Below are 12,460 nucleotides of genomic sequence, written 5' to 3' on the forward strand. Positions count from 1 at the left end.
GCAGCTAAAATACTCTAATAGCACGTTGATTAAAAATGTGGAGGGGAAAAATCGCAGCGACCACGGGGAGAGAGAGAGAGAACACGCAAACTCCAAATATACAACAGGCATCAGGGTCGGGATGGAACCCACGACCTCCTGTATACCAGGCGAGGTAGTTAACATCTCGCCACCGTGGCGCCCCCGCCATGGGAAGGTCTCCTTCGAGCAGCTGATTGGCAAAGGGCTACAACGCATGGCCCGGGACGGTGGGGCAAGGATCAATCGTGGGAATGTGACAGCGGCCGTTGCCGTACCGCGTCTCCGCTGGAGTCCGTGCGCCACGGCCGCTCACCTGGCCACCGTGAAGGTAGAGGGCGAGGTATCGCGTGGCGCCCGGGCGACCCAGGTGCAGCAGCTGCCCCGAGGGGTGGTGCGGCCGGACCTCCAGCGCCAGATCCAGCTTCGACGCCACCTCCACGGCCTCGTCTGCAGCGCCACAGGGGTCGGGAGAGTAAGTGTGTGTGTGGTGAACTTCTTTCGCACGCGTACGTAGCCAACCGTGCTAATCGGAGGTGCGTGGGAAAGATGACAAACTTAACACAAGAAGCAGTTCTAAAGAAATGAGTTTGTCAATCTAGATGATGATTTAAAAGTGCACAGCTCCAGTGGCTTCCTAATATCGGAAGGAGGAGCGTTCCAGACGGCCGCAGAAGTGCATCTGAACGTGCGCGATGCAGTGACCGTCTCCGTTCGGTGGGTGGCCAAAAAGTGCAGTGATACCAACAACTGTTGGGGCGAGCGCTGTTATTGAGCTTCTATAAACGCTGTCACAGCACACAACAAGGATGTGGCCAGAGCCACGCACGACCACCTTTGTATTTCCAGCGCTGATGTACGCACCGCACTGGGTGCTAGTTTAAGGTCGAGCCAACCTAGGGGAGGCCCCAAACCAGTTCTGTTATCCTATATCGCTCTCCTCTAACGCTAGACATGGCCAGGAATTCAACTTTCGATGCCGGCTTCGTAGCGCGGTGGCCACGGCCGTGAATTGATCTCGGGGACGCCAGGTTCACAGCGGCGTTTCATAATTTACCTTGTCAAGAAGTGAAACATCTAAAAAAAAATATTTGCAAGATAACGACACGGCTGCACGTCGCGACGCGGCGACGCGGCAGCACGACGACACCCGCGTGCGGCTCGCCGTGCTGCGTCGCGTCGTTGCGCGGTGTGTATGTACGTTGAACTTCTTTTGCACCGTACGGGGCAAGGATGGTTTTTCCCCTCCACATTTAGAAACGTGCATTTACACGGCTTATTCGATGTTTGCTTTAGGGCGACGGAGCGGGGGGGGGGGGGGGGGGCAATGCCGGCACGGCTCTCTCACCCAGCAGCACGTGGCCGCCTTCGTGCGAGAAGAACACGCCGGGCGTCGTGGGCGCGGAGGTGCAGGTCGTCACGGCGAAGCGGCGCGCTGGCTCCCCCAGGGGCGCTCCGTTGAGCCGGGCCCCGCGCACGCAGCCACGCAGCCCGGCCCTCCAGCGGCCCTGCCGTGGGGGGGGGGGGGCGGTGACGGCACACCCGGGGCGCGCGACGCCTCCCGTTAGAACGATGCTCCTCCTTCTCGTCCCGCGTGGCTACCGTCAGCGCCACGTAGCGGTGACCAGCGCTCGCTGGTGCACGACGCGGATCGAACGCCTTACAAAGACAGAACGCGTTAATGCACGACAGGAAACGAATGCATTACGAGAGCAAAACAGAGCTACAAACAACACCAAACACCGGCATTGACTTGGCCTCTAAGCGCTGAAGGGTCGTGTGAACATGTGATCTCTCTCTCTCTCTTTACATAACACAAAATAACTTTGTGCACCATTTCAGAGAACACAACAAAGATAAATAAGCAGACAATTCATCCTTCACGTATATGTGTTCCTCGATGTAAATTTTTTTTTGAAGGGATTTGTACACATCTCATCAGCCGCATCATGGCCTTCTGGAACTTAATATAATTCTAACGAGGAAGGGCGGGTGGAAAAGTGCTGCCCCTTATTCTTTGGACTAAAGGATCTCAGAACGAGCTCAGTGTCATCCGCTTCCGCGGGATATTCTCTGCTTGGCTTTGCGAGAGACACAAATAAGTCTGTCAACGAGTGTGAACGCTCGCGATCGCGCTCTCTCACGAGTCCGGTCCATCGGGAATGCGCGCTGCTCACACAGTGATAGCTCTGTGGAATAGCAACGCTGTTTTAAGTGTCGAGCAAAACCTGCTGAGACTCAAGCATGGATGCAGAACGTCTCCCACAGGTGACCGCCTCCAGCTCCCTTGGCAAGACTGTGCTGGCCGCATCGCCACACAAGGCTTGCGGGTGGGAACAGGAGCAGCAGCAGCAGGGACAGGAGCAGCAGCAGGAGCAGCAGCAGCAGGGATATGACGCGCTTGCTAGAACTTGTATGGGTCGGGATGAGTCACCGCGTACCCGCGTCTACCCTGTTCACGACTGAAACAAAGCGTCGCTCCTCAGTCTGCCTGTAGATCTCGTTCAGTGCACAACCCTTGCTATAACTCTCTGTAAATGTTCACGTGTTTTTTGTCATTTTAACGTGAATTTTCAGCAAGGTAAAGTGATGTTGAATCTTATTTTTATTTCAATTTATTTTAATAAATTTCTGCATTTATTTAAATTTATGTATGCATTTTAGTAATAAGTAGTGTCTAAATTCTATAATAAATCCCCATTAATGTATAATATGCCATATAAAATATAATTTCTTATACTCTGGAATGGATTATTTCCTTTCCCTTTATTTCTTATGGGAAAAATTCGTTTGGTATATTTTCGGTATAAGTCCTACCTTCTGGAACGAATTAACGACGTATACCGAGGTACCACTGTAATCCTATCGTTTGATGGGTCACCAATGTAACCCATCTCGTATCGGGAAACATTATCAGATAAGATTCACGTTTTGCAACTCTCAGGCGAGCCGCGGCATTTGACACAGCCCCGGAGCGTCGCTGGCACCGTCTCACGGAGCGATGCCGACGGCACAAATCGCAACACGACTCGGAATAAAACCCTCGAATCGGGCAAAACGCCCCGACACGGCGCGACGAACGTGGGCGGCTTTCTACCTGCAGGTGTTGCCGGCCCACGCCGCTGGCGACGCCGCCCAGGTAGAGCGGGGAGCGCAGGCCGAGCTCCGGGCCCCCGCGGCGTGCCGGGGCGGCCTTCGCCGCCGAGCCGTCCACGATCAGCTCCCCGCGAGCCTCGGGGCCCACCACCACCTCCACCTGCGCGACACGGAGCGGCGGAGCGGCGGGCAACGTCACGCCGGGGGGTTGCCACCTCTGGGGTGCAAACACAACTGGGGCGCATCTCGATGTCACATCTGAAGTGATGTCCAGATCACTATGAGCATCGAGGCCCACAGGGCTCCCCCACTACGCCGCTTGCTCTGTCTATACGGATAGAAGGGAGATTTATCGACCGTTGTAAGTAATGAGCTCCGATGTGTAACATCTGCAAATGACAACGGACTGCATTCGCCATCAGCAGCTGCTGGAACGTGGGCTGCGCCTCCCCGAGCAAATCGACGAGCACGGCCAAGGCCGCAGAAACTCATTGCGGGACCCATCACGGCCACGCACCGAGTGCCACTGGCCGTCGTTGACCTTCTTCGGGCTCTTCAGCTTGAGCCTGTGGCCCCGTTTCTGCTGCTGCTGCTGCTGACGGTTAGGTGGAGGTGCCCGTGGGCCAGGTGCACGTCCAGGTGCCGCCCGTCGTCGTCCCCGCCGCTGGACGCGTACACGAGCAGCCCGTTGCTGGCGTTGGTCTTCAGCTCCAGCGAGAGGTGCCTGGGCGCAGACAGGGCACGGACAGCGATGCTCACACACGAAGACTACACCGTTTTCATTTGACCAGGTGAGGCCTACTGAGCTATACAGCTCTTTTTCAAAAGTGACCCGCTTACACACACACACACACCCACGTAGATCTAAAACTCATTCCTTTAGAACCAGCTTCTTGTGGTTATAGTTTGTTGGCACCTCCCAAAAGCACGGTTGGCTACGTACGGTGCCAAACGAGTTCTACACACCTACGTACATTTCCACACTTGGTCCGCTGCGGTGGATCGCGCCGCGCGTGCGTTTCCTCCACGAGAGGCGGTCGTGCGTGGCTCGGCACCGTTGCCCCCCGTCCCCCCCGCCCCCCCTGCGTGTCCCGCCCGCAGCGTCGCGAGCGACTTACACTTTGGTGAGCGTGGGCGTGGGGAGCGCGAACTCGGCGCGGCTCTCCTTGGCGCCCCCAAAGAGCAGCCCCGCGTCATCGCCGTTGCCCCCGCCGGGGCCCCCCCGCGGCCCCGCACAGCCGCCCTCGCCGGGCCACGCCGGCACACCGTCCTGCACGGGCCTCAGGTGCCGCGCTGACGAACCCTGGGCACGCGGTCACCACCAGTCACGTGGTCAACACCGGTCACGTGGTCAATACTGGTCACATGGTCACCACCGGTCACATGGTCACCACCGGTCACATGGTCACCACCGGTCACATGGTCACTACCGGTCACATGGTCACCACCGGTCACGTGGTCACCACCAGTCACATGGTCACCACCGGTCACGTGGTCACCACCGGTCACATGGTCACCACCGGTCACATGGTCACCACCGGTCACATGGTCACCACTTGTCACATGGTCACCACCGGTCACATGGTCACCACTTGTCACATGGTCACCACCGGTCACATGGTCACCACTTGTCACATGGTCACCACCGGTCACATGGTCACCACCGGTCACATGGTCACCACCGGTCACGTGGTCACCACTTGTCACATGGTCACCACTTGTCACATGGTCACCACTTGTCACATGGTCACCACTTGTCACATGGTCACCACCGGTCACATGGTCACCACTTGTCACATGGTCACCACCGGTCACATGGTCACCACCGGTCACATGGTCACCACTTGTCACATGGTCACCACCGGTCACATGGTCACCACTTGTCACATGGTCACCACTTGTCACATGGTCACCACTTGTCACATGGTCACCACTTGTCACATGGTCACCACCGGTCACATGGTCACCACTTGTCACATGGTCACCACCGGTCACATGGTCACCACCGGTCACATGGTCAACACCGGTCACGTGGTCACCACTTGTCACATGGTCACCACCGGTCACATGGTCACCACCGGTCACATGGTCAACACCGGTCACATGGTCACCACCGGTCACATGGTCACCACTTGTCACATGGTCACCACCGGTCACATGGTCACCACCGGTCACATGGTCAACACCGGTCACATGGTCAACACCGGTCACATGGTCACCACCGGTCACATGGTCAACACCGGTCACATGGTCACCACCGGTCACATGGTCATCACCGGTCACATGATCACCACCGACCACACATTCTGTCTCTGTTTAGGCCCCTTCCTTCAGACACAGGGTTTGGTTTGTTTGAGACCCCCATGCTCAGAGACCCATAGACTCACAAAGAGATCTTTGAATGACCGCTTCAAGAAAATGAACAACGGCGCTATATCTGATAATTGGTTCTTTACCGTTCTATCTGGCAACAAAACTGACACCTTTTTGCAAGGAGTCATGTTTGCATAGACCGCAATACCTGCAGTCATAATACAAACAAAAGAACATAACTCTGATAATGTGCACTGTCCTTGACGCCAAAAGGCACACTGTGCGCCTTTTGGCGTCATCTGGTCCAACCCATATGAGACTAGGCTCGAAGGAAAGCTGTCTCGGGTGTGGACCAATCAACTTCAAGGACAGTGCACATTATCAGAGTTATGTTCTTTTGTTTGTATTATGACTGCAGGTATTGCGGTCTATGCAAACATGACTCCTTGCAAAAAGGTGTCAGTTTTGTTGCCAGATAGAAGGGTAAAGAACCAATTATCATATTTTTACTGGCAAATGAGGTCCCCATAGTGTAGATGCTTGCCCCGAGCTCTCATACTCTGATGGTGCATTGTCCTTGAGTTGTGCGCCTTTTGGCGTCATCTGGTCCAACCCATATGAGACTAGGCTCGAAGGAAAGCTGTCTCGGGTGTGGACCAATCAACTTCAAGGACAGTGCACATTATCAGAGTTATGTTCTTTTGTTTGTATTATGACTGCAGGTATTGCGGTCTATGCAAACATGACTCCTTGCAAAAAGGTGTCAGTTTTGTTGCCAGATAGAAGGGTAAAGAACCAATTATCATATTTTTACTGGCAAATGAGGTCCCCATAGTGTAGATGCTTGCCCCGAGCTCTCATACTCTGATGGTGCATTGTCCTTGAGTTGTGCGCCTTTTGGCGTCATCTGGTCCAACCCATATGAGACTAGGCTCGAAGGAAAGCTGTCTCGGGTGTGGACCAATCAACTTCAAGGACAGTGCACATTATCAGAGTTATGTTCTTTTGTTTGTATTATGACTGCAGGTATTGCGGTCTATGCAAACATGACTCCTTGCAAAAAGGTGTCAGTTTTGTTGCCAGATAGAAGGGTAAAGAACCAATTATCATATTTTTACTGGCAAATGAGGTACCCCATAGTGGTGCTATATCTGTTGCGCATCCTGAGATGCAGTCCGATGCATTCGCGATATGAATCAAGATTTGTATTCTATTGCCGTACTAAATTACCAGCATAAGTCTAACCCAAGTGTGAATCTACTCAAGTGAGCAATGGTGGAGGTGGATAATATCTGTGGATGGATCCGAAACAGTTGTGGAAATTCCAGACTTTTATAGCGAGGGCCCATCTCTGATGATGGCAACGGCGACGATGTTGTTTAAGACGAAGATGATATTGACGACAATGATATTGATGATGATGTTGGCGACAATGACTATGTACGACGCGCGAGTGCGATAGCCACTTGTCCCCGCGGTGCTGCCCGTACGCGGAGTCTGGGCGCGCGCTGTCGCTGGGCGCTGCTTCGGGACGACGCGGCCAGAGTGAGCGCCGCGGGCGGCCGCTGCTCGTCGGGGCAGCTCTCCAGCGACACCTGCACCTTGGTCAGCAGCTGCAGGTCCTGTACCACCACGTCCCGGCCGGGCCTGGGAGCGCACGCGTGGCGGGAGGGAGGAGGTTGGGGGGAGGGGGTCACAGCACGCGCATTCACAACATACCAAGCGGCTGTTAAGGAAGTAAACATGACGTGGGTATTACACCGTTGCACTGCAGCACGACATCATCATTACACTGCATTACGTCATTCGTCTCAGAACATGGATGCTGATCTCAGACGAGGGTCTGCAGTCGTTGCACTTTGAATATAGAACAGCGGCGTGGATGGGAATCGAACGCAACTCGGTCGGCTAACCGCTGCACCGCCACTCCCACAACAAACACAAGGCAGATCCTCCACAAATTGTGGAGGCGAGGGCTGTTAGCGAGCACCTATTAAAGCCGCTTTTGACTCCCTGGTGGCTGTGTTTAAACATCACACCAACTACGCATTTGAGGCTTAGTCGACCTAGGGGAGGCCCAGGATAGGTTCAGATCATCGTCACTGGTGTTGGTGGCTGTGAGCGGGACTCGAATTCGGGTTGCCAGGGTAGTGCAGCGCACTAACCGCTCCACTACTGCTCCAAAGACAAAGATCCCCTGTATAGCCATAACAGACTTTTTGGAGCAATTTCTGTTAGCAAACAACTATGAAGGCCGGAACGGCACACGAGGGGGTGAGTGGCCAGCGCCGCGCCCGACCGCCTTTGTCTCCCCAGTGGCGATGTTTACACATCGCACCAGGTACTCATTTGAGGCCGAGTAATCCTAGGGGAGGCCCAGGTCCAGGTTCAAAGTCACCGGTATTGGCCGTGAGCGGAAATCAAACTTGGGTCCCTGGGTTCGTAGCGCAGCGTAGCGCCAACCACTGCACCAACGGCTCCCCACTCACACGCACGCATCCACGACGACTACACGCGCGCAACGGGGCCGTCGAAGGGTGACCCCCTCCCCCGCACACCGGCGTATGAAGACGTCGCTGATGCAGCCGGAGAAGTTGTCGAAGCCGAGCGGGGGCGGCGCGTCGGGGACCCCGCCCACGAAGAGGCGTCCGGGCTGAGCCTCCCGGCCGGCGGGGCGCAGGGAGGGCGCCGCGCTGTCGCTCGCGTCCACGTCGTCCAGCACCAGGCGCAGGCTGCACGCGGAGAGACGAGAGCGACGGTCGCACCTCCACCGACCACACACCCCCCCCCCCCGCACCTGACACCGTGCAGCCCGCAACCGGGGACCGCTGACGACGCTCGTGAAGGCGAAACGGGCAAATCTCTGTGGCTTGGAACGGAGACTGCTGGAGCAAGCGCTGCTTCGTTTGATTGTTTTTTTTGGAACAAAACAACAAGAGCCCAAAGCACAGACCCCGTGGTCATCGTGGGGGAGGGGGGTCACCGCCTCACACACGCGCGGGGACTATGAGTGGGAGCGTCGCCTGTTATACAGGCGGGTGAGAGGGGGGGGGGTAATACGACATAAGGGGCGAGAGTGGAGGGAGCCGATACGCGCTGCCTGATGTAGCTGCCCTCCTCAGAAGTCCCGTGGGGCGGCAACTGAAAAGCATCGATCCCCAGATGGAGCAAGCGCTGCTGGCGAGCGTTGATAGAGGCTGCGACGAAGGGGCCGTGTGGAGCGCCGTGGTCAGCGCCACGCCGCTCCGCTTTTGTATCCCCCAAGTGTCGGTGTTTTGCATATCGCACCGGGTACTTATTTAAGGCCGAGTAAACCTAAGGGAGGCACGAGGGCCGGTTAAGATGTTCGCCACCGGCGTTGGCTGTGAGCAGGAATCAAAACTCGGGTCTCCAAGTTCATAGTGCGGTGCGCAAACCTGCTACGGAACCGCCCCACACGCAGGCACAGACACTCGCACGCACAAACGCACACGCGCAGAAAGAACGACGAAGCCGCACGAACACACGCAGCACACACGCGCTCGGGGGGTGGGGGGCACGCGCATCGAGCTCGTCTCTTCTAACAAGCCAGAGCCTGCGGTGGCAATACGGAAATTCCACGTTCCTACGGTCGAGACGGCACCTGGAGGAGTTGCGCAGAGCGAAGAGGTAGTGGTTGGAGCCGTCGTTGTATCCGGCGCTCATGGTCCGCAGGGTGTCCTCCTTCGTCTTCAGGACCACCGCCCCCTCTTTAAGGGAGACGGACAGAATTTCACCCTGCACACACACAGACACACACAGACACACACAGACACACACACACACACAGACGAAGATCCCCCGTGTGGCCTTAACAGACTGTTCGGGAAAGTGCTGTTAGCGAGCACCTGTGAAGGTCGGCATGGCACACGTAGGGGTGGGTCACCAAGATGCACCACTCCCACACAGTCAACTCTCGATTAGCCTGGGTAACAGTCTGTTAAAGGCTGTATGGGGGAACGTTTGCCTTTTTTTATTTTTGTTTGCAGTGACCAAGAAGGGGAACGTGCTTCACTTGGACGTGGATGGGGAATGTGAGCAACGTCAAGGGCCCGGTGCCCGGGCTGCTCGCACACAAACACAGCAGGAGCTGCACGTTGGAGGGCTGCCCCGTGAGTCTCTCCCCACCGCACCACCACAACCACCGCCACCGCGCGTCACACGTGACACGAGTCACCGACCGTTGATACTGGGGTGGGCAGTGTGGCCGGCTTCAGGCCGGGCCGCTACCTGCAAGGAGTAGTAGAAGAGCAGGCCGCTGGGCTGCATGGTGCGGAACGTGAGCCCCGTCTCCAGCACGGGGTAGGGCTCCTTGACGGCCAGCGACATGAACCCGTCGCCCGCCAGGTAGGCCTTGCGCGACACCTGCACGCCGAAGTCAGAGGTGGTGCGAGCGCTTGAGAGGCCGCGGGGGGCCAGCGGCGAGACCTCGGGGAGCGCAGTTGCAAGTTGAGCGTCTGGGTTGCAAGCGAGGGATGCGTGACGCACGCATCGTGAAGGTTTTTGGGTTGGATCTGGCTAATCGCCCTGACGACGCTGGTTGTTGTAATCGCCAGGGAAAACGTCACAGTACTCGAATTGTAAACGTTGCGGGTTTACTCTCAAAACAACAAAAACAAGTCTGTTGAAGTAGTCACTAATTGGCATGTTTTGTTCACGTGACAAACCTTACTAATTGGCCGTGTCGGGTAGTGGTGGGGGTTAATGACAGATTTATATTCACGCGATCTAACCCCAAAAAACTTTTATTATGATTAATATTGATCGCGAAGGCCTTCTACGCGTTAGATTGCATAACACTCGTTTCTAAAAATCGTGTGACGTTACCTTTGTAACGAGACATTTCTTTCTCGGCGGGCTTGCGAGCCTGTGAGCCCTACGCACATTTTAGCGGATGCAAAACGTGATTCACATCTCGTTGGGCGGCTACAAACCAACAAGTTGGGAGACTTCCAGTGACGTTCACCCGGGTTCAGTTACGCAAACACATTTGATCCTTCGAAAAAGTAAACGAATTTTTTTTAACCAGGTAAGGCTCACTGAGCTATATAGACCTTTTTCAGAAGCGACCTGGCCACAAATGACAGCTCAACAAAGTGGCTTATCACGTGGACATCGTTGATAGCACCAAATACTTTAAACGCACGTCGATTGTAAACGTGGGAGGGAAAAAAAACGAAGGACCCGGAGAACGAAGGGCAAGGTGCGGTGCGCGTACCAGCACGTCGTCCGAGCAGCCGGCGCTCACTCCGATCATCTGTTCCTTCTGCAGGTCCAGGTTGGTGTCCTGCACCTTGAGGCTCAGGAGGCAGCCCTTGAGCCCCGTCTCCGTCGTCACGTGGGTACGGCTCCTGCGAGACGCGACGACGCCAACAACCCCTCGGGGGTCAAACCGCACCTCCACGCCCACCGTCCCGGCTCGCGATCGTCAACCGTCGCGACTCGTTCATCGCTTCACCGCAAGGTGCGCAACAACATCGGCTTTACAATAGCCGCACGGCGTCACAGCCGCAAATCTGTGCCATCGATCACCGATTCCGACATACTTCCAGGACAAGTCGTAGGTAGTCTCAGGAGCACTATCGGCGATTTAAACGTTGGCTACTGCGCCCCTTTCACTAAGAATGCATCGACTGCAACCTCACAGATTCACCACCAGCCACCGGGCAGACACCGTGAGTGCACTATCATAGAGGCCCATTGCTGGTAACAGACCACGAGTGCCACACACCCCTTCCTCCTAGCTCTCTGTAAAATAAGAAAAATATTTTTTTTTTATTTTACCAGGTGAGACCCACCGAGCTATGTAGCTCTTTTTTCAGAAGCGACCTGGCTATCACAAATGTTCGCTCAACGAAGTGGCTTATCACGTGGAAATTTATCGCAGCCAAAGACTCTAAACGCACGTTTCTAAATGTGGAGGGAAATGCCGGAGGACCCTGCGAAAAAACTCCACGCGATCACGGGAAGAACATGCAGTCTCCAAATATACAGCAGTCGTCGCGGGGTCAGGATCAAACCCACGACCTCCTGTGTACCAGGCGAAGGCGGTAACATTCTCGCCAACGTGACGCTAACCTGCGATCGCACCTGCAGAGAGCTGCAACTCTACAGGCCGAGTGGGAGAGGCATGGCAGTCGGCGGCTGCGATGACGACGAAGGAGCAAGTCGCGTCGTCATCACGCTAAAAAAACGAGCGTCGGGTGAGGCTCATCTCCACCGGCTAGACCTGAACCAGCGGGGGAAATTCCACATTCCTATGCCAGGGGACAGTTTCTCCATAAGGACGTCCACTGCTGACCTCACACCAAAGAAAACTTAAGTTATTAACCGCAGAGGAAGGATGGTAAAGAGATGGGTTGAGTCGATTGCTCGAATCTCAGCACTCTGATTACACAGAGGGGTCGTGAGGAATTCAGCCAGGAGGAGGAGGCTGTGCGCATTGTCGTGAGGTGTGCTACTGCTGCTGCTACCACTGCAGCTGCTGCTGCTGCTACTACTGCTGCTGTTCCCATTGCTGCTGCTACAGCTTCTACCACTGCTGGCGCTGCTCCTGCTGCCGCCGCTACCGCTGTGCCTGCTGCTACTACCGCTCCTGCTGCTACGCCGCTGCAGCGACACCTGCTGCCCCTGCTGCTGCGCCTGCTGCTGCCCATGCAGCTCCTGCTGTTGCCACTACTGCTGTTTCAGCTGAGCCTGCTGCTCCTGCAGCTGCCGTTGACTGCTGCCACTTCTACTGCTGCTGCTCACGCCGCTGCGTCTGCTGACCGCTCGCTGATGGCTCCAGGTGAGACTCCGCCGATGAACATGCGCTTGAAGACCATGGTGCCGGGCTGCGTGGCGCCCTGCGCGATGGTGATGCGGTCCAGACGCAGGTACATGCGGCCCGCCTGCCGGTGAATGATCTGGATCTGTTCGGAGACGAAGACAAAGATTTCACCCCCCGCCAGCCGTGTGGCCTTTCACAGAGTTTCTGGGGCAGGTGCCGTTATCGAGCATCCGCCTGAGGCCCGCC

The 12,460-nt window shown here is 55.9% G+C and overlaps 1 protein-coding gene across 1 annotated transcript in view; it reads right to left on the reverse strand.

Annotated features, from left to right (window-relative positions):
• Window positions 1-12,460, reverse strand: part of LOC133353272 (laminin subunit alpha-5-like) — a 214,122-nt gene that overhangs the window by 16,015 nt on the left and 185,647 nt on the right. Inside the window, 12 exon segments of the mRNA XM_061569380.1 lie at window positions 335-468; window positions 1,367-1,526; window positions 3,116-3,274; window positions 3,632-3,697; window positions 3,700-3,838; window positions 4,233-4,417; window positions 6,918-7,074; window positions 7,986-8,159; window positions 9,050-9,183; window positions 9,676-9,810; window positions 10,664-10,796; window positions 12,214-12,356. Of these exon segments, the coding sequence (XP_061425364.1) occupies window positions 335-468; window positions 1,367-1,526; window positions 3,116-3,274; window positions 3,632-3,697; window positions 3,700-3,838; window positions 4,233-4,417; window positions 6,918-7,074; window positions 7,986-8,159; window positions 9,050-9,183; window positions 9,676-9,810; window positions 10,664-10,796; window positions 12,214-12,356 (1,719 nt within the window).

This window comes from Lethenteron reissneri, chromosome 43 (genome assembly GCF_015708825.2).
Source record: "Lethenteron reissneri isolate LAM-NWPU_2019-01 chromosome 43, ASM1570882v1, whole genome shotgun sequence".
Lineage (NCBI taxonomy): Eukaryota > Metazoa > Chordata > Hyperoartia > Petromyzontiformes > Petromyzontidae > Lethenteron > Lethenteron reissneri.